Source organism: Phacochoerus africanus, chromosome 6 (assembly GCF_016906955.1).
Source record: "Phacochoerus africanus isolate WHEZ1 chromosome 6, ROS_Pafr_v1, whole genome shotgun sequence".
NCBI lineage: Eukaryota > Metazoa > Chordata > Mammalia > Artiodactyla > Suidae > Phacochoerus > Phacochoerus africanus.
In genome coordinates this window covers 103,338,789-103,361,272 of record NC_062549.1, presented here as the reverse complement: position 1 = coordinate 103,361,272, position 22,484 = coordinate 103,338,789, and the positions used below count along the sequence as shown (strand labels likewise).

Below are 22,484 nucleotides of genomic sequence, written 5' to 3'. Positions count from 1 at the left end.
AGAAAACATTTTAGGCCTGGTTTAATGCCTTTAATATCATGATTTCAAGAAGAGGAAAGACATACGACATCTCCAAATCCTGTTTCCATACTTATGGAAAGAATTATAATCAGTATTATTCAGAGTATATGAACAGCATCTTTTTTTAGTAGTCTGCCAAATATTTAAGGCATGGTTTCTCAGTATGAAATTTAATTCACCTGGAGAGATGGTCCAGAACTCTAAATTATTTCCCAAAGGTATCTTTGATCTCAAAAAAAAAAAAAAAGAAAAAAAAATTTAAGAACCAGTGAGTGGCATAATGGAAAAGTTCATTCAGTCATTTATTCAACAAACACTTATGCAATGCCTATTATATACCAGGTATTAGTCTAGGCACTGGGATATAGCACAGAGCAAGTCCAATAAGGTCTTCACTCTCATGGGGTCTGTATTCTATTGAGAGAGTTGGAGGGCTGAGGGGAGCCAGACACCTGGGTTTAGATACTGGTGTTGTAACCTTGAGCAGGTTATTTGCCTCTGGGCCTCCATTTCTTCATCTGTAAAGTGTAGATAATAAGAATTGAGACCAGAGGGAAGGAGACATGGCACAACCTTTAAAAGAAATGAGCTAGTCATTGAGGATACAACAAAATCTGGTTGGAACAGATTAGCCCAAGATGGTGTCAGAACTGACTTCTGGTGGACCCTGAGCCTCATTATGCGCTCCCTGTAATACATCAGTTAAATGACATGCCCGCAGGTGCCGTGACAGTTCCAAGGACGACCATAAAAGGCCAAAAAGTGGGCAGGGGCTCAATGCCTGGACATCTCTGCCCCTTCTCCAAAAATGTTGGAATACCCTACCACACATTAGCCTATGAAATTACCCAGCCCATAAAAGTTAAACACCCCATATCTCAGGCTGCTCTCTCACCTTCTGAGTGTTTCCCCCAGGCCCACTCTCTCACCTTTTGAGACAGACTGCACTCTACCTATGGAATGTGTATATTTCAGGCTACTCTTGCCTTCTCTGATGGCCCACACTCTCTCTCTCAATAAATTTACTTCTTATCACTTTGCCTCTTGCTGAATTCCTCTGTGCTGAGACATAGAGAACCTGAGCTTCAGTATATCTTGAGACAAGTTGTGCGATTTCAGTTGGAAGGAAGACTGTGGGTTCAAGTCCCATCCGAGGTGCAGCTTCAGATTGGAGCTAAAACGATCCAAATATCTAACACAAAGGTATACATTCAATAAGTGACAACTATTATTAAGCTCCCTTCCCCATTAGTCAAAGGGCTATGACTACTTCATTTTTACAGATGGAGACGTTAAGCTCAGAGGTGCTGCGTGATTGTGCCAGACAAGGGAGTGATTAACGTAGCTATGATCTGGGCTGGCTAGTTAATTGGTCAACAGCTCTTAATTCTTTTTCCTCCACATTGCTTTTCCCTAATAAGAACTCTGCTAGATGCACCAGCTTTAAAGAACTGCTGAGTTATTTTAAAAGGGGTTGACAAACTACAGCCCACTGCCTGTTTTTAAATGACCTTTGAGCTAAGTGTGACTTCTACATTTTTAAATGGTGGAAAGTAAAGAGAAATAGTATTTTAATGTACTTGAAAATTATTAAAATTTAAATTCTGGCCTCCATAAACAAAGTCCTATTGGAACACAGGCACACCCATTTGCTTAAGCATTATCCATGGCTGCTTTCACATTATAGCAACATAGATGAATAGCTGTGATAAGGGACCATATGGCCTGAAGAGCCTAAAATATTTACTATCTGGCCCTTCACCAAAAAAGTTTGCTAACCCTTGATTTAAAATGTCATTTTCCCTGGAAGGAGAGACATACAAAATATATCATACATCTTCTGAATTGGTACTGGGACCTAATTTAAAATTAAAGAGCCAAATGCATCTGGTAAGTCTGCAATGTGACACTTTGATCATAGCAGTTAGTATATTTAAATAAGACAATAGCGAATATTTATGAGAATTTTAGAACGATTAAGTTATGTGATCCTTACAGCAACTCTAAGTATTCTTTACATATGAAAGAACTGAAATTCAAGGAGGCTAGGAAATGAGTTCAAGGTCACAAATGAGATGTGATGCCTATGCATCTAGATGCCAGACCAATGTCACTAACGGATAGCCCATTGTATTGGCAGAGTTACCCAATCTTCCCTGCCCTACCAAAACCAAATCCCTGATGTTACCTACGGCTAGTTTCTTTATTTCAAAAATCTTTTCCCCTTCTGTAAAATGAAGGAAATACCTAGCTTGCATAGTCATTGTTAGGATTCGAATAACATATTTACAATGCCTAGTACCCTGTAAATGACAGATGCTAGGATTTCATTGAATACATTTTCATAAGATGCATACATAGCAAATCTGCTGAGGCAACTCCAGGGGCAGAGGGAGGTGGTAGCTATAAGAGCAGAAAAAACAGTAAAATATGTCCCCTAGTCCCTGAAAGGCCTATCCATCAACCCTAGGTTACCAGGTGCCTCAATCAGACAGCTTATCCTCCTGGAGAGGGTTTCTGTGCCCCTGGAGAAGGAAAGCGACAATGACTGTTGCTTAAATTGGGATGAGGGTTTGGTAATCTGCCCTGGAAGGCTAGCTCTTTGCAGCTGACAGAGTGCTTGCTGCTATGCTAAGTATGGCTTTTCCAGGAGACTCAACGTTCCACACGTGGGGGGGCAGCTGTCAGTGCAGAAACAGGAGAGGCAGCAGTTTGAGGTAAGGGAAAGGAAGTAGTTGGAAGTTGTACTCTAGAATTCTCTTCTCTGAGAAAGGAAAGTGGGGAGACCGAGGCACAGGAAAATGCCGCACCACTACTGTGAACCCCTAGGACGGTGACCGGGGGAAATATCTGCTACCAGATTGCTTTGAAGTCTAATCTGGCAGCAGTTACTTCCCCTGGTCACCGCCCTAGGGGTTTCCCTTTCATCAATGGACAAATATGACTTGCTTCCTAGTGTGGCTCAGGCACTGTATATAACTGTTTTCTCAAGTGACTCCCACAAGCATCTGGTGAGGTAGATACTGCTGTCTACATTTTACAGACGTGAAAACTAAGGCTGCGAAGGCTAAGTGGCTCTACACCCAGAACAACACAGCAAGTGAGTATCAGTGAGGATCTGAATCCAGCCTTTTGACACCAATTCCACTGCCCTTTCCATTACTCCTTAGGTACCACCCCTGGCTGGTGGCTTCAGTAGGTTTTATTCAACAAATGTTTATGGAGACTCTGTTCTACTGATGAGTGCAACACGAAATGTCCTGGAGGACACACAGCACAGGAGGGAGGATGGCGAAGACGGGGAAGGGTGTGGGTTTGCTTTTAAGAGGTTGAAAATGGTCTGAAAGTAGCTAACGGTGATGGTCTGCACCTCTGAATGTACTAAAAACCAGGGAACTGTACACTTTAAATGGCTGAATCTTAGGATATGTGAATTGTATCTCATTAAAGCTGCTAAAAAAAAAAAGGAAAGAGAAAATAAAAATGAACATACCAAAAAAGGATAAACTCCATTAGATTAGAATAGAAATAGAAGTCTTTATACTCAAAAAGGATATAATGGAGGACTCTATTATAATTTGATTTGGGTACATGTTACAATAAATTATAAACATAAAAGCAGAACAAACAACCGCCCCTCCCCCAGAGTGTTCTAACACTGTGCCATTTTACTACTGAGACTAAAAAATGAGATTCCTGCCTTTTTCCCGTTTCTTGTGTAACTCCTATGTGGATTATATGAGGTTCAAAGTTGGATTTGCTAGGACAACAGATCAACAAGAAGGATTCAAGAAGAAAGTATTAGCACTTCTTAGTTCTGGCCTTGTACTAAGTGCTGTAAAAAGCAAACAACATGCAACATGCTGGACTTTGCCTGGCAAATGTTAGGGTGATTTTTTTTCTATGAATTGGGAAGCCAGCTCTAAATGCATAGGACTGTATACAAATTTAGGCTTAAATGTTCCTATTTGAACTAAAATGTGAGTGGTTCTTGGCTTGCTCCTTTCCTTGAATGAAGGCCATAATCATTAAGGTTGTCCAATTTATTTTTCAACTTAAAAAAATTTGGAGAGCATAAGGTAAACCACCTATAACAACAATAAACATACCTTAATTAAACTGGAATTCTAAGATTATAATTTAAGAGAAAGAAAGTCACATAAGCTGATATTAGGAACTGACTTAAAAGATGCTTTTAAGTCCAAGATGGTGTTCTTAGGGCAGTACATAATTAGCCTTATCTCTGATAACTTTCTATACTAGCCACGTAGGATTAAGAGAAACAGTATGAAACAGATAAACTCAAGGCACTGAAAGATCTAGATACCTTTCTAAGTTATTACATAAAGCAAAAAACTAACTTCAATGTGCATATATTATACTTACTAAATGAGGCATGAAGATTATACTACTAAAACACATTCCTGAAAGGTTGAAATCCAAGTTATTTTCTGGTTGAACAAAATTATTTGACTACAAATACCTGGTTTCTCCTATTTCAATTAATCTAAGCTAACTATAGATGTTATGACTAAAGTCTTTAAGAAGTTAGTGTCTCTCAAGGTCAGCAGATTAGTGGATCATTTCTGTGTATAAAGTTTGTAGCCTGATAGTTCATAGATTAAAATCATGGCTGCTGTCTATACTTGTTGACTCTGGAAATGTTTATTTTTCTGGGCTTACTCATTTCTAAGGAACACTAGACTATATGAATTAAAAACCCTCTCACCATTTCAAAGGGCTAAAGTCCTCAGTGTGACTAAAGAAGGATTGAAAGAGGATGAGTCCAATGGTTACAGCTCAAAGAGCTGTATCTCCTTATAGTTATTTTTAAAATAAACCCTTAGGGTGAGAAAATATCCATTACTTGCTAAGTGTCAGGTGTTACTTAACTCTGTGGACGTTATCTCTGGAGATACCCTCACTCCCATCGTACAGATGAAGAGGTGAAGGGACAGAGTGAGTGATCTGGCTAAAATCATACAAATAATCACAACCATTGGAGCCAGGATTACAACAGTGACTCAAACCTTCATGTGGACGTAGATCACGTGGGGGAAGCTTGATAAAATGCTGAGTGAGATGCCGTGGCTCTGGGGTGAGGCCTGCAAACCGGCATTGCTAACAGGACAATGCTCTAGATTCACAGACTTTTAAGTAGTAAGATAAGTTCAATAAACAGCATCTGGATGCCCGCCTAGTCTGTCTGCTCCAGAGCATGTGCACATCTGGTGACAGGGCTTCGGCTGAGAGAGGTCCCGAGCTATGCCATGGGGTTTTGTTCCAGGCAAAGTTGTGATCATGTGCCAATGCCCTTCTCTGACACTTGACATCTCTCTAGGGGAGCATTTCTTTCATTACAGAGTAATTTATTTCTACTTGGCTGGAATATATTTTTCATGGCTTATTTTTTTCCAGCACAGAATAGACTGCCTGGATTACTGGAGAAAGCTGAGCAGCACCAAATTCCTATCCTGGACCCACAGTTAGACCCCATTCCTTACCTCCTGACTTTGCAGTTAGGTGGAGCCCATGACTGACTTCTAAACAGTGGAACATGACTGGAAGTGACACGTGCCACCTTCAGGTCTGGCATAAAAAAACCTTGTGGGCAAGTCCTCCGGGTTCTTTCCCATCTGCTGGATTCTAGAAAAGCGTGGATCCTTTGAGAGCTACATGTTGAAGAAGATGGAACCACAGAATTGAAGGAGTTTAGGTCTCTGCATCAAGACTTGGAGAAGAGCTGCTTGCTCACCAGCAATCTGCTCAGACTTTACCCAAGAAATAAATTTCTATTGTGTTTAAGCCATTATGTGCTTTCAGTGTATTTGTTACAGCGGCCAGCATTCCTTTAACGTATGGATCCTTAGTAACTATTCACTGAATGAGTGGAAAAAGTGGAACATTTCTCTGTATTGTGCTCTTGCTCACTGATTCAGGAACACGTAACCGAGAGAATTTCTGTGCCATAAAACTAACTGTCAGAAAAATGGGCTCATAGGTAAAACTTTAGTTTCTCCTGCAAGAGCCTCCATAATTTTAATATAGAGCTTATTGTGGCACTTGATTGGGTAGCACTGCCAAAGTCTGTGTAGTTTCCTGCGTGGCATACATTCAGCACATTCAGCTCAGCATTTCCTCAGTGTTATTTGATTTCCAAAGAGGTAGGCTGCTTTCTTGATCAACTTTGCTAAAAGGAGGAATTTTTGTTTAAGAGGTGGATAGTAAATGGGAGTGAATGGATTATTGGGTAAAAAGCTAAAAACCTCAAACCTATAACTTCAAATTAAATCCACCTCCCACCCCCAGGTATTTTCACAGTCCCTGAATGATGACTGATAACCTCTGCTGAACTCCTGAACTTGGTCTTCCCCTAGAACTTGGCTGAGCCAAGGGCAACGTCAATAAAAAATAAATGATTAGAAAACCCTACTTTGGAGGACATAAGAGAGAATGTCACATTCAAGTAGCTGCGCATAGTTAAATCAAAGAGCTCTAGCTCTAGCTGGCAAGGTGCTCCTCAAACTACCTACAATCCTCATGATCTGGCTCTGAGTCCAACCTGCCTTAACCTGCCTGGGCCTCCATTTCTTCATCAGTAAAATAAGAGGGTTCTGTGGTTCTCCACTGTTTAAGAACAAATGCCTCTTTCATAATAAATTTTAACACCTACTTTACTATAGGAAAAAAGATTCTTAGAAAATATAACTCACCTAAAATGTTTAAAATAGCAAGGACATTATCATTTATAATTAGCATTTCAAGATGAAAATGCCAGACACGTCTGAACTGGAAGACATAACCGTCAGAGGCTTTACATACATACTTACAAAGAGTACATTTGGATTTTTAAAGAAGCAAAAAAGAGAAAAGTTAAAGTCAACCAGTCTTAACATTAATAAGAGAAAGAGGAAATTAACTTGAACTGAAGTAGAGCTCACAACCCAAATCAAACAGCAGATTGCTAAAATGGAGAAAATCAAGTAGACCTGGGCTGTACCTATAATGTGAAGCCAGAACAATTTCCTTATGCTGCGATACAGGATGCGGCAGGGAAGTAACACAGAAAACGCAGCTTCTGTCTTGATAACGCACATGTACGGAAAGGCATGGCTTCACTGAACTTAAAGATTGTGCTGATGGGGGAAAAGAGGCTGGATTGGAAACAATCAAAAATTTCCACAACATAGATTATTATCTGGCATATATATTATATACATATGGCATAAAGGGAAGTATTTTTACAACAAATTTTAATAAAATTCAATGACAGCCTCACATTTAATGTGTCCCTGGTAATTTCTGCAAATATTTTGCTAAGTAGGGAAAGAAGTTTAATTTGATACATACTATCTTTGTTAATAAATGAGTTCTTACAACTGTCTTCTGGTATTTTCTCCCTTCACCCAATTAGATAAAAAAGCAAAACAATAAAAAGGCCAGCCTCCAGGTATGCGTGTTCATTTTTCAAAACTTCAGATTTTTTAAAATAGAAAACTAGGAAAAGCGAGAATATAGAAACTATTTAAAAGGAGAGTTAGAACAATTTTTGTTTTTCGTTTTTTTGAACAACAGTTTGGTTTTTTTTTCTTTCTTTTTTAGGGCCAAATGCGCAGCATATGGCAATTCCCACTCTAGCGGTCTAGTCAGAGCTGCCAGGCTACGCCACAGCCACAGCAACGTGGGATCCAAGCCACGTCTGCCACCTACATTACAGCTCATGGCAACACCGGATCCTTAACCCACGAAGCAAGGCCAGGGATCGAATCTGCATCCTCATGGATACTAGTCAGATTTGTTTCCACTGAGCCACGACGGGAACTCCCAGAACAATTTTAAAAAATGTATTTTACAGGTGAAAACTAAGATGTCTGTGTATTATTCTTCAGACCATCAAGAAATATTATGATAATACTGGTGGGGGAAAATTATTTTTCTGCAAAAAAAAAAAAAAAGACTCAGGGAGAATCTCATGTTACCATTAGTTATGGATCTTAAATGCACAAGTTGAGACTAATGGTCCTAATATCCTTTCACTGGACCACAGCCTAGCATGACAGATTTTAAAAAAAATTTACCTGTAATCTACGTCAATTTGATTATTAGCACACCCCCCCAATCATTAAAAGGAAACTTAGTTATTTCCCCTCCAGGGAGACATTATTAATTTTATAATACAAATTTAACATTAAATAACTTTGAAAATAAGCAACTTACATTGACGGTCTATATTAGATTCTTTTTTATAAGAGCATGAGCTTTGGAGTCAGACTTGGATTTGAACCCCAATCCTACAAGTCAATACATAAGATAACACATATAATGAGTTTAGCAAAGTTGAAGGCACAGGGTATGTTCTCAAATGTCGGTTATTATTACTTCTAATCAAAGCAATGATAACTACTATTTCTAAACACTACGCATGCTTTATGATCATGAGTGCATTTATGTCTCTTAATCATTCAATGAGTATTACTATCCCTGTTTAATACATGAAAACACTAAGGTTCAGAAAATGTTGAGAAACGTGCCCAGGGTCTGAACCCAGGTACATCAGAAGCCCAAGAACCAATTTTGTTAATCACAGTGAAAAATATTGTTGGGGGGGCTGGAGAGAGAGAGAGAGTGCGCTGGAGAGGGAGAGAGAGAGGAATTATGCGTCTTTGTGGGGTGAGAGATCCATGAGTTTACCATGAGAATTAGACATTTTTTCATGTTGATGAACATTTTAAAAATAATTAATATTCATGTTCTGGATGATCTGGATAACTGCCTTAACACCAAATGTAGCCAGAATGTTTCAATGCCTAGGTTTGTACATGTCTTTACTTGCATGTTAAGCCAGCTTCTGCTTTAGTTGTGTAAGGCTTATGGAGAACAGAGGCTGACTTAATAGGAAAACGATGCATTCAAGCTAGAGGACAACCAAATAACATCATTATGTGTTAAACAAAGGAAAGTAATAGTGTGAACGGAGAAAAAGAGTGGAAGAACTGAGTCACCTCCTAGCCCATGGTCATAGGTGCATGCGGAACACGAAAGAACCTGCACTCTGGTACTCACACCATAATCACATTACGAGGGACAGTTTCACTTTGGCAAAACATCATCATCCACCATATTTCGTTAACGTTATTTTAAGTTGTATTCGTTTTAGTGTTGCTTGTGTCTAATCTGTACACTTTTGGTTTTATATTTGTGCAAGAGCTAAAAGCATAAGGCATTCATATGTAATATATAAACCTAGATACCATTATAACAAAATAAAGTAAAAACTAAGGAGCTAAAAGAATTTTTCCTTATTAAAAGCGGATGTACATTATTCAAGTTTGAGAAACACTGCGCTATTCCACATTGCTTGTGTGTTTGGGTTTTAGCAGATCACTTAAACTTTACCACCACCTACCTCACAGGCTTTGTAAGAAGATTAAATGAGATAAGGAATGTGTGAGTGCCTGGCCCACAGAAGGAATTACAATGATAGTGCTGTCTCCTTTACCCAAAACAGGGGAAATATGGAAGCTAGATATAGTCTAGGCGCTTTTACTTGGAGTGTGGTCTTGGGACCTGGAGCACTGATATCACCTAAGAACTTGTTAGACACTAAGAATCTCAGGCTCTCCCCGACCTACTGTATCAGAATCTGCATTTCAACATATTCCCAGCTGTTTAATATATGCACATTAAAGTCTGAGAAGTACTAGTCTAGGTCTCCACAGAGAAGGCTGACAATAAAACTCATCACATTTTGTACTGCTCTGTAGGCTAATTTTTTTTTGTCTTTTTGTCTTTTCTAGGCTGCACCGGTGGCAGATGGAGGTTCCTAGGCTAGGGGTCAAATTGGAGCTATAGCCACCAGCCTACCCCACAGCCACAGCAACCCCAGATCCGAGCCACATCTGCAACTTACACTACAGCTCATGGCAACGCCAGATCCTAAACCCACTGAGTGAGGCCAGTAATCGAACCCGCAACCTCATGGTTCCTAGTCAGATTCCTTTCTGCTGCACCACGACGGGAACTCCTCTGTAGGCTAATTTTGATGATTAGAGAAATGTCAGGTGTAATTGGCCAAAAAAGACTGTACTTGGCTGGGATTCAACTTAAAAATTACCATTTTATCACCCAATTCTTAATGGCTGTATTTGCATAGAGGTGGACTCTCTTTAAAAAGGGTGTAATTTCTAATTCATAAAGAACAAAATATATTTTTAAGTACAAAACATTCATAAAAGCTTTCTGAATTTTGAACAAATTTTAAGATCAAATCAATCAAAACATTGTTAGGTCTCCTTTGCCCAACAGCAATTAAAATCATTTACATATGTTAAGCTCTTATTTAAATATTTTGGTCCACAACATCTGGTTTGACAAAGTCTTGGCTCAGTTTATGATGACTATGTGCTTACACTGACAAAACAACATTACCAAAAAAAAAAAGTAAGACTGTATATACAAAATGTATTAGTTTTAACTGTTCAACAAAAATATTAGATCACATTCAGCAGATATGATTTTGTTAGTATAATTCACCTAGAGAATATCTATGCTTTTCTTGAACTCAGAGACCCTATACATTTTTTTTTTTTGGTCTTTTGTCTTTCTAGGGCTGCACCCATGGCATATGGAAGTTCCCAGGATAGGGGTCTAGTCAGAGCTAAAGCTGCTGGCCTATGCCAGGGCCACAGCAACACCTAGATCTGAGCCACATCTGCAACCTACACCACAGCTCACAGCAATGCCGGATCCTTAACCCACTGAGCGAGCGCAGGGATCGAACTCGCAACCTCATAGTTCCTAGTCGGATTCGTTGCTGCTGCGTCACAAAGGGAACTTCCAGAGACCCTATACATTTAAGTCATGCTGTACTTAAAAAGACTGAAAGATAACTGTTCTTGGAAGCACAGAAAACAAAGATAACAACTAATACTGAAGAAAGCCACTCACATCTAAAATGACCTTGATACCACTGGTTCAAAGACTATTTTGGTAGAATCAAAGCTTAAGCTAGGCTTTTTATTGCTCTATGTTCTCTACATCTGGGTCATATAAGCCACATTATAATCCCTATAAGGCAACCCTTAGAATCTCTGGGTTTAGGATATGACCTAGATTACAGGTAGAACCCACCTTGACCCTTCAGGGTCTCAGGCGATCACAAACCAAGAGTCCATCCTATACCACGAGGTATATTAGCACCCGTACAGGTGAAATATTCCAGTGCATGTGGATTACAATGACCATAACTTAAGAGAACCACAATCTGAAACTCACTGGCTAACTCCAGTTTCAAAGGGGGTTTACATGCTACCTGGTAGTCCTTTTGGTTCTTAATACAATCAATCCCTGTTCCTAGAACCATACAAGTCTTCTCTTTCTGCACTTCAAATTTCAATAATTTATGTCCATATATTAAGCAATTTAAACTCTATATACATAGATACACAGGCAATGTATTAAGGGAAACAGAGTGATTTTTTGCTTATACTGAAACGACGTTTTCTTGCTTTCCTATTAACTGCAGCAAAGAAAAGATGAAACCATTACCTACAGTTTGAATTGACTAAAAAATATCTAAGCAAACTGAGGACAGGAAGAAAGAGGTAAGCCATGTTCTATTACATCCCTCTAGAGATGGATGAGTATACTCATCCCTCTCTAGAAATGGAAGATATTTTAATCATTTTAAACTTCAGATATTTGATTAAAAATCTACACCCATTTATCCTACTAAAAATCCTCTAAAAATTCTCTGTTAATCAGTTTCAAACTATTGTAGATGGATTACCTTTGGAAAAAAATAAATATAAAAAAGCACCAGCCAATGACATAAGATACATATTAAAGAAAAGAAAATCTTTAAAACATGAACCGCTTGGTCTCTAAGCCTCAAGAGTCTAATAAATACTGAGGTTTTGTTTTGTTTTGTTTTTAGGGCCGCACCTGAGGCATATGGAAGCTCCCAGGCTAGGTCAAACTGCAACTGTAGCTGCTGGCCTATGCCTCAGGCACAGCAACGTGGGATCCTGGCTGCGTCTGAGACCTACACCACAGCTCATGGCAACACCGGATCCTTAACCACTGAGTGAGGCCAGGGGTGGGACCCACATCCTCGTGGGTACTAGTCAGGTTCGTTACTGCTGAGACATGATGGGAACTCCAAGACTGAGTTCTTTTTCTAAGAAGTCATTTTTGCTGTCAAGAAATAAAGACATAGATGAGTTAAGAATGAACATAGGTAAGAATCCAAATATATGCTGAAGCAAGCAACAAACTTGTTTTAAAAATCATAGGATGCCTTTTATGAACTGATTCATGAATTAACTTAATATTTTATAAGTTGTTTCTGCCTCAATCCAACTAGCATTTGGCATGACCAAAGTTCAATAAAATTAAGGGCTTGCTGGTGCCTTGAATTAACATCAGATGCTCATGGTCCTCTTTATCCCTTTATCCTCTAATGTGTCCTTAAAAGTGGTGTGTTACCTAGGCTATCCAACCTTTGGAAAAAGGCAGATGTATACTGAACGTTACTTTTTCATTTCAATATCAAGGTCATTATGTTCCCCCCCTAGGATTTAGCATGTTGAAACAACTCCATTACATAATACTTCAGACAGCTCTAAAAGCCTGAACTTGGTCCTGTATCAAATTCAGTTTCATTGAGAAGAGCAACATCATCTTTTGTGACCATCAAACTATCAAATGCAGTTGATATGTATACAGTCCCATGTAACCTTTACCCTAGGACATCAATGAAACATTCTTGCTTACGTTACTCATTGTCAATACACTAGTGTCAAGATAGCAAAAAGCCATCCTTTCAACGTTATGGCCTATATATAAGAAATTGTACATACAAATTTGCTTCTTTTCAAATAGCAAAGTAGCCTGAATGCTCTATTATTTATAGAGGAAATGATTCAGGCCAGATGCCAATTGAAGGTAGCCAGGTCCACCTTTAACAAAGAAAAGCTGGCATGTTTTTACAACTGTTCCCAGTGAAAGGATACCTCAAATATGAACTCACAATTGACTGGAAAGGATGAGGTTAATTTTTTCAAAGGTTAAGGCTCAAGGGGTTAAGGAGGAATGTTTTGAGAGGAAGCTTAATATCAAACATTTGACTGGTTGTCTAGACCTGATGACCTAGGGAACATAATAGGAAGTCCTTAACAAATAAGCATATGTAAGGAACAAGTGGTATAGCTTCTGGGCACAAAGCAAATGTGTCCATTACATGCAAAAGATAAGACTGCTTATCTAAGAAACTTAAAGCCCCTTTTTGTTTATGTGGGAAAATAGAGGATGTGGTTAACACAACTACAGGTGGATCTCCCTACCGAAAAATGTTTATCGCCCTGCTGAGGAATTTATTTGAATACAAGAATGGGATCCTTGGAAGCGTCAATCCTGAGCACACTGGGACAGGAGAGTTCTACCTTTTCTTCTCTGAACTGCCAGTATACATGACAGGGTGAGGGGGATGGGGGGTTAACGGAGGAATCAAAAGGAATATGAAGACACCCAGATGGAAATGATAATGGTTTGACCTTCATGCAAGAAGTGATGTTTAAAAGGGCTAACAGCTGCCTCTCATTAAAGTGTAGCACTGGAGGAGGAGTAGGCCAGAAGAAATTCTGGACCAAGTGTAGGAAGGAGGTCCTAACGGTTGGGATTTTGCACTAACAGCTCTTGTCCCTAGAAAAGGGAAATCACTCAAGAGGTGCCAAGGACAAGAGGAGTGCCCTGCAACACTCCTTCAAGTGTATTTCTTATCAGTTAAAAGCTCAGTGAAGCCACCCCATCACACAAACTCTAGTCCTAGCACTTTTCATCCAAGGTCATCAAAACCCTTCCTAAGGGCTACCCTCAGGACAGCTCTGTGAGATAGGTCACATAATGCTAATTTTATTCATTAGCAAGTTAAGGCACAAACAAAGCCTGAGTGGCAAAAAGGAGTCTGGAATTTTGTTCACTGAAACACACTTCTTTCATCTTGGGGTAGGCAACTCTGTGTTGCCTTGAGACACACTGCAAGGATGCCCTCCCATCATTCATGCCTCTGGGAAAGCAGCTCTCTCTCTAAGGCTCACTGAGAGAGTCTTTAGCAGTTGCCCTCCACTGAAGGCTACTAATGTGTGCAGTCCTGTCGAATGAGGAGACCAAATCACCTAGAATTATAGCAAAAAGGCTCAAGATACAGTCTTCTTGTTTCCCCTGCTGTGGAGACTAGACCAGTGACAATCTGAATGAACCATTTAATACAAGGAAGGTCAGTCCTGAAATCTTAAGTCTTAACTGGTGCAGTAAAAGTCTGAGACCCGTATTTCGCTAATTTGATGTGTGTGACATCTCTATATCCTTGATCCCAGACAATTCTCTTTTAACATAACCAAATGGTCTGTATAAGATGTGATGCCAGGATCTGAAGCAAACAATGCATCAGGTCAGCGTACGGTGGTTCTATATATTTTCAGAAACACTTGAGTACACAAAGAAAGCGTGCAAGGTTAAAGAGATGATGTGGACAACACTGTGGCTTGTCTAATGGAGAATCCAGTGTCCTTTCAGGAAACTGAAGATACTCAAAAATTGCTCCCCCATTTCTATTAAGGACCCTCGAAAAGTGAACATTTTCATTTGATACAAATATACAAATTTAAAATAAGTGTACAGTTCGGAATGGCCTACCATTTTCAGAGTGCTTATGTGCCAGAAAATATACAGTCAATAAAAAAATACCAGAGAGGTGGGGACAAAAGGCTCTCTGGATCTGTACAGCAAAAATGAATATCCCTTCAATAGGTAGTGATCTGTGGAGAAAGTGGCGTCCTTAGAAACCAGGAGCACGGAAAGACAGCAGGTCACAAATCTGGTGATGGGGGATAAGACGTATAATAAGGCCCATTTTCCTGTAGAAAGAAAAAAAAAAAAAGACAAGAACAATAAATACTATGATCACTGTAACTGGGACTATAAAAGTCAACGATAAAGCAGGTGGAAAATGTCTAGCCCAGGCCTGGCCTGGCCCTGAGCAGGCCTGTCATCAGAGTTGGCGTCACGTACGCAGTGGGAGTCAGGATGATAATATTTAAAAATACTATTACCACTCTTATGTGCCAGACACTTAATCAGCCCTCTTCTTTCATCATTCCTTTATATCCTCACGTGATGCCGTAAGCAGGTTAACATCCTCATTTTACAGAACAGGAAACTGAGCATCACAAAGATGGCATAGCTGCACGTAGGTCACCTAACTGGCAACCAGAAGAGCCTGAATGTAAATCCACGTCTACCCAAATCTAAAACGCCCAGGTTCTTTTGCATTGGACTGTGATGTCTCACCGTGGGCTGAATCTCTGAGTTATGAAACAAAAATGATCACTGAGGGATTTAATAACGGTAACTGTGTCGGCGGAAATGAGTCTTTTCCATGACATGCCTGAGTGGGAAGGCTTTCAACGATTACAATTTTTAGGGCATCCAAGATCAGGATGGAGAATAAATGCCAAACTTCAATGTCAAGGGTAGCAAGTGACGAATCAGTTGTAAGGGGACATTTTCTGACTGTATTCTGGCTAACTTTATCTTAATAAAAATCAAGACAGCTAGCTTTATGGTAAGATGGACCTGAAATCAGATTTATGAGACTTACGACTCTTTTTTTTTTTTGCTTTTTCTAGGGCCACTCCTGCGGCACATGGATTCCCAGGCTAGGGGTCTAATCGGAGCTATAGCCACCAGCCTACACCTGAGCCACAGCAACTCGGGATCCGAGCTGCGTCTGCGACCTATACCACAGCTCACGGCAGCGCCAGATCCTTAACCCACTGAGCAAGGCCAGGGATCAAACCTGCAACCTCATCATTCCTAGTTGGATTCACTAACCACTGAGCCACGATGGGAACTCCTCATTTCTTGTTATTAAGGAAAGTATTTCTTTGACAAGTAACCTGTTTTTCAATAAACCGTAAATAAAAAAAATGCTTAGCATTAATGTTGGATAACAGATAAGGAGAATGAGAGGCAGGATGAAAACAGCATTGCTTTATGGTTTATTTACATTATTGTTATTATGCAGCATTAATTCCCCCAGTCTTAAACATAGTAGGCAGTTAAATGTTATTCAGGTGACAATCAAAAGCTCTGCCATTCTTCAGAGCAAATGCTCTGGAGCAGAAATTGATCCTAGAACCATAACCAGGAAAACGAGACTATCCAGGAGAACTTACTTTCTGATCATAGATTTGAGCAGGCAGCAAAAAGATTAAAAAAAAAAAAAATGGTAGAAACAAATCCAAGGATTGGATACACTTTTTGAAAAGAATAACGCAAAACATTTGTTTTTGTATTTTAGAATTTCCTACCAAAAACTGTTATACAAGAGTTCCCACTGTGGCATGGTAGGTTTAGAATCCGACTGTAGCAGCTCGGGTCACTATAGAGTTGCAGGGTGGATCCCCAGCCTGGCTCAGTGGGTGAAAGGATCTGGCACTGCTGCGACTGTGGCATAGGTCACAGCTGTGGCTCAGATTCAATCCCTGGCCTGGGAACTTCCATATGCCATGGGTGTGGCCATAAAAAGAAAAAAACCCAAAAAACAAAAAACTGTTATTCTGATCACTCCAGTATTCTCAATGTGCATGGAAGCTGTACTTAAGACACATGCCTTAAGAGAGAAATCTATTCTGAAGTTCAACTGAAAAGAAATGCTTCACTATCCATCTTTTAAATTTCTCCATTCCATTCCACTGCAATATTTTTCTAGGTTTCTTATATCTACATTAAATTGTGATAAAGTAAGAAGGGCAAATCTAATTCTTAATACTATGAAAAAGCGCTTTTATATTAATCTCACAGTGTGGAAAAGACTGACAAGCAATCAAATATTTTCTCTATTTCTGGAAACGATCACAGAACGTTGAAGAACTATTACCAGGTAAATCTGTACACTCTCTACTTTGCTTGTATTTATAAGAATGCTAACTCCCTTTCTGAAGTGGTCTCAGTACCATTTTGATCTAGATAGGTAAAAATTACCTTCTAACTTCCTTCAAAGCTCCCTTTAAACCTATAAAACTTTCGTCACTATTCTAAGTCCCCTAAGATTCAGAAACAGAAGCTCCTGAAACTTGCCAACAAGCAACACCACATCATACCTTCGCCAAATGAACAACCTATTTTGGGCAAGGCACACTTTGACATCATGATAAAATTAACCAACTCGACACTCATTTCCTCTTCTCTAATCATATTCTTAATTCTTCCTAGCAAAGGAAAAGTTTTCTTTACAAGGTAACATCCAACCACCTTCCATACCTCCACCTCAATGTCCCACGGGGCACTGCAAACTGGACAGACCATCTGTCCTCTCTTCTCTCCAAGCCCCACCCCTGCCCTAATGCTTTTCCTTCAAATTGCCTATCAGGACGGTGGCAACACCATTCTCTGAGTCTCCTAAAGCTACAACTCTGGTGGTCACCTTAGGCATCTTTCCTCCTTCATCCCCTGGCAGTAGCCGGCTGCTCAGTCACCGTAATGCTATGGATCGCATTTCCTAAAATGTCGACTTCTAAGTATCTCTGAGATCTTCAAACCCTTGCCATCATCACTACCACTGTGGTAGCTTTAGTCTCATTTCTCCCCGTGCTTTCTCTGAAAACCTCTTACTTGTCTCCTTGCCTGTCGCTGACACTCTTTAGCCATCTTTCTCAACAGGAACATAACGGCGCTTCTCCCTAGCAGGACGCTCCCCACCAACTACAGAGGAGCTAAGGTACTGCAGCATAACACATAAAGCAGCATCTACTGATCTGCCCTCTGGCTGCCCTTTCCACATATCTCCTGATAGCTTCTTTGTTTCCTCCCTCTTTTTATTCCTCTCTTTGGCCTTCACATATGGATGGCCTAATTCTTAGAAAGCTCTAATACTGCTACGGAAAGATGATCCAGTGACCGAAGTGTTTGATTATAGGTTATTTAATTTTGATTAACCACATTATTAATTAGGCCCGTATTTGATATATAAAATACAAAAACACCCCGATAAAACCATGCATACAAAACACTAAAAACCAAAACCAAGCTTGAGTATAGTGTTGATATTTGATGAAAACCTGCTTTCTAGGCCCTTAAGTATACAGAAAATGTGTTGGCTTAAAAATCGACCCTTTGGGTTTTCTAACCAATACAACTGAACTTATATATTTCTACCCCAGAAAATAAACAATGAATCCGGACATCAGTATTGAGTCATTAGTCCAAATTTTTGGCATCAAAACGTCACTGCCTTTCACATTTTCAGCTATCCATTTTTTAAAAAATACTAAGAAGAGTTATGTATAATTCAAAGAACATAATAGAGTTTATTTTCTACTCTAGCAATCTTCAAGAAATAAAAACTGATAATCTTTTTCCCTTCCCATACATTTACCAATCTTTCTATTATTATCCAGTCACTCCAATTACAAACCGTCTCTGCGCAGAAGTGAAACATGAAATTTTATTAGCTATTAGAACACACTAAATACGTTGCTCTTCACATATAGTGGGACAGAAATCATAACTAAAATCAGAGAAATGGTACAGAGAAAATGTCTTGTAGGATATTTACTTTGTACATGGTATACACTAATTAGGGAAGAATAATTCATTTTGAACTTAATATAACCTTCAAATATATTCCCTAATTCATACACAAAGACACTGAATAAGGAGATTGATAACTTTTGGGCCAAACTTGTTCCTTTTTTGCTTTTGTTTTCATTTTTAAGTGATAGTGTGACTAAACACAATGGAATAGAGCTTTGATGAAATTTAGAGTAGCCTTAGTGTTTACTATATTCACAAATGCATCTGTAAGTAATAAGGTCATTGCTGATGCTCTTACAAACATTATATAACTTTTAGCAAAATGAAACTTTTAGTCTAGTAGAGACTAAGATAGGCTACCTGGCTGATAATTAATGCTGAAAAACATTGGACACTAACAGATTCTTCAGGCTCTATTTATGAAGATGAAAAGCTATTCGGTCCTAACAAAATTGGGCAGAGGTGTGTCTCAAAGGTGGTAGAAAAATGACAATATAAGCAAGGACTGGCTTTAAACCTACAGCAGAAATACCTCCCCACTGAAGTTTCCTGGGTTTTGGAAAAGCCCTCTCAGAACCAAGCATTTTCCTAAATTCGCTGTAGGAAAAGAATGTCAAAATGATACTATCAAATTTACTAAAACACCTTAACTGCATTAATATCATCTCATGGTGAAAAGATGCTGTGCTTATAAGCACTGCTCTATACAATAGTTACAACACTACAGCAGGTGAGAGAGAATTCCTGGTACTTCTTACCCTGGCATCATATTCAAGGACAAAAGGAGGAAAGTCGATCTGTTCTGGTGAGATGGCAGAAAATAGCTGGTGGAGGCTGTCCACATGGTGGATTTTGTCCTTCAGGCCTGAGACAGAAAAGGTGGTAAAAAACCATGTTGATACCTGATTAACAGAAGAAAAAAAACAATTTAAGCCAGTGGCCAGAGTTAGAAATGTAAATGTGATTTTGAAAATTTATGCTGGATAAAAACCATTTCAAAACTGAAGTTGATATCAAAAAAATCTTGCAATAAGCAGTGTTTTTCAACGTGCAGCTGAAGCGTATCAGTGAATTGGGCATCAGTTTACTGGATTGTGAACAGCATTAAAAACAACGAAAAGAAACACACCAGAGCAACAACTTCCAGGGGATGTGGTTAAGAATGAGCTCTGTTTCATGAAGCTTCAGTTTCTGTTATAGATCTGTCTATACGCTCCTAAGCATAGTGTGTTGTGATGCAATTGTGTATGCTTCTCACTGTGGGCTGGGGTCAAAACCACCTCATTATTGATGGAATGGATTCACTGGTACGCTGGAAACGGTTAACATCTCCAAATCGCACAAACGCTTTTCATTTTTTCAAATGAGATTGAAAACGTTTTGCCAATTTTTGAGAGATTTATTTTTCAGTTGACACTTGGCAGGTAGTCTCTTTCTCAGTTGAAGTGAATCTTCTGTGGGCATGGAGGCACCTTTGCTCATTTGACTTCACAACATGCAATCTCTCTATAAAAGCTAGTCTGAAAAAATTTGTTGGTTGCAAAAAAAAGAGAAAAATCTTTTATTTATTATTTTCTTTGTATTTTTTTTTTTTTTTTTTGCTTTTTAGGGCCACACCTGAGGCATATGGAGGTTCCCAGGCTAGGGGTTGAATCAGAGCTGTAGCTGCTGGCCTGCACCACAGCCATAGCAATGCAGGATTTGAGCTGCGTCCGCGACCTACACCACAGCTCACAGCAACGCTGGATCCTTAACCCCTGAGCAAGGCCAGGGATCAAACCTGCGTCCTCATGGATGCTAGTCAGATTTGTTAACCACTGAGCCATGGTGGGAACTCCAAAAAGAGAGAAAATTTTTGATAGCAAACAATACTGGCATGAACTGGGTAATAGCTGGAACTTAGAAACTGTTCATCTATCCAAACAGACAATCATAATTAGTCATGTTTACCAATGGCTTATACAACAGTTCTATGGGCGAGGTATGGTGTTACTGCTATCCCTCTTTTATTTACAGAAGAAGGTAACATGTGCTTATGAATTCTCGGTGCACTGTACACTCCAAATATACAACTGAGTACATTATAAACACAGGACATGCCACCATGGGCACCTGTCACTAAGGCCAATCATTTTGTTAATTTCTCTTTGACAGTCTATCATCTTCTTCAGTGGTTGTTCCAGACGGTTCACATATTCCAGGTGCCTAATACAGCATATTTTTTTCATACCTACCTAGGAGGAAAGGCATGGTATAACAGAGACAACGCTGAAACAACTTATCACCATCAGAACCTTATCCAAACTTCCAGACTCAGTAGAGTTGCATCTCCATCATGATTTCTCCTTTCCAGTTCCAAATAGAGTATCCTCTCTACTGAAGTCATATAACCTTACGTTTCAATCTCATTTATAGCTCTTTAGTCCTACTTTGTAGGAATATAAGTAGTTCCTTATATTCACTCCTGTAACCTCCTTAGTACTTGGCAGACACTCATAAAATAGTCTAAACTTTTATATGGTGCAAGATAGAACCATGCATTCTTAAGTAGCTGATAAAGAATGAATTAATGTGTTTCATAATTCCTACTTCATAATGAGTTTTATGGCCTGGGACGCTATTCTGCTTTGGCTACACTACCAAAGACGGGCGGAAGGCTTCACATTTAACGTTACCTTCTGTCCTTTTCATATTACCAGGGTTATTAGCAGGGAAGACAGGCCAGCACCAAAGAAATTAATGTATATCAAAATTAGACAATCCGTTAATTACACACCTGAGGCCAGCTCTGAACAGCAGTTTTATACCTAATTGATACAAACTTCTGTGAACTGAATTAGTTAAAATTCCAGATTAGAAGCTCTACAATCAGCTGAGAGGTAGCTGATAAACTAGTAAGAGTTTTGGAGGGAACATGGAGATTTCAGAGATTCTAGAAAGAGTTTAAGAATACTGTAGAGGCAGAACAGAGAACCCCAAGGATGTGTTAGGAGACACAGGTGTGCAAGGACTCACAATCTACTGGTAGTCCACTATGTGCTAAGTAAGCACTGTGCATGGCTATGGGTGATACAGGGTAACGGTGACATGGCCTTTCTGATGTGGGCTTAGATTCCAGGAAAGGAGCCAGCCTAACAACAACTTCCTTAAGGCAAAAAGTGCTAAAGACAATGAATGGCCCTAAGAAACACACAGATACCTATGACAGGCAAGGAGCTGTGCTACTTGGATAAAGGTATAAAATTACAGAGCTGGAAGGGATTATACAGGGAATTTGTGTTCCACTATCTCTTACCTGAGGACCTTACGACACGCCGCTGTTTTACTCCTGAAACCCCTTTCCTCAATTCTTTGCCTGGCTAAGAACTGTCCTTCAGAGCTCAGTCAGAACTCACTTCTGTGAGGGAGCTTTTATTGACCGCACCCCGCCCCCCCAAACTGGAGAAGCAGCTTCCTCCTAAGGGTTCCAACAACACCGTGTTGACTCATATTCCTGCACAAGGAACATTCTGTATGGGAGTAGCTCAGTCTTTAAAGAGACAAAATTCCCCCGTGTGGGGACTGTCTCCTTCAATATGGTATTCAGAGGGTTGAACTAATGTCCAACATGAAAAGTGAAGAATTCAGGATGTGTAGAAAGAATTAACAAATAGCGTCCGGACTTATCACTTTAATACTATTTAGATGGTCTAATAGTCCTCCTTCTACAAGAAAACAAATTGTACTTCAACCTGGGCCTCAGTCTCTTCATTTATAAAATGAGCAAGTTAGACTTAAATGAATTTTAAAGTCCCTCTTAGTTGTACAATTCTATGAAAGGACTCTCGACTATGCTGCACGTACAGATGTGGTAAGGTGATGGTAAGTTC

General features: G+C 39.5%; 1 protein-coding gene and 1 long non-coding RNA gene across 3 annotated transcripts in view; both read right to left on the bottom strand.

Moving 5' to 3' along the window:
- Positions 1–290: 290 nt before the first annotated feature.
- On the bottom strand, positions 291–9,841 carry LOC125129783 (uncharacterized). The gene is made up of 2 exons (XR_007135542.1): positions 8,239–9,841; positions 291–5,693 (listed from the first exon to the last, which is right to left on the bottom strand). It is a non-coding gene; the product is annotated as an uncharacterized LOC125129783 (long non-coding RNA).
- Positions 9,842–14,471: 4,630 nt separating this feature from the next.
- Positions 14,472–22,484, bottom strand: part of GDAP2 (ganglioside induced differentiation associated protein 2) — a 64,856-nt gene continuing 56,843 nt past the window's right edge. For both annotated transcript variants that reach the window (XM_047784891.1, XM_047784893.1), the window contains exons 13-14: positions 19,374–19,517; positions 14,472–14,936 (exon numbers count right to left, since the gene is read on the bottom strand). In XM_047784891.1, the coding sequence (XP_047640847.1) occupies positions 14,889–14,936; positions 19,374–19,517 (192 nt within the window). In that variant the 3' untranslated portion in view covers positions 14,472–14,888. The remainder of the gene's footprint in view (positions 14,937–19,373; positions 19,518–22,484) is intronic.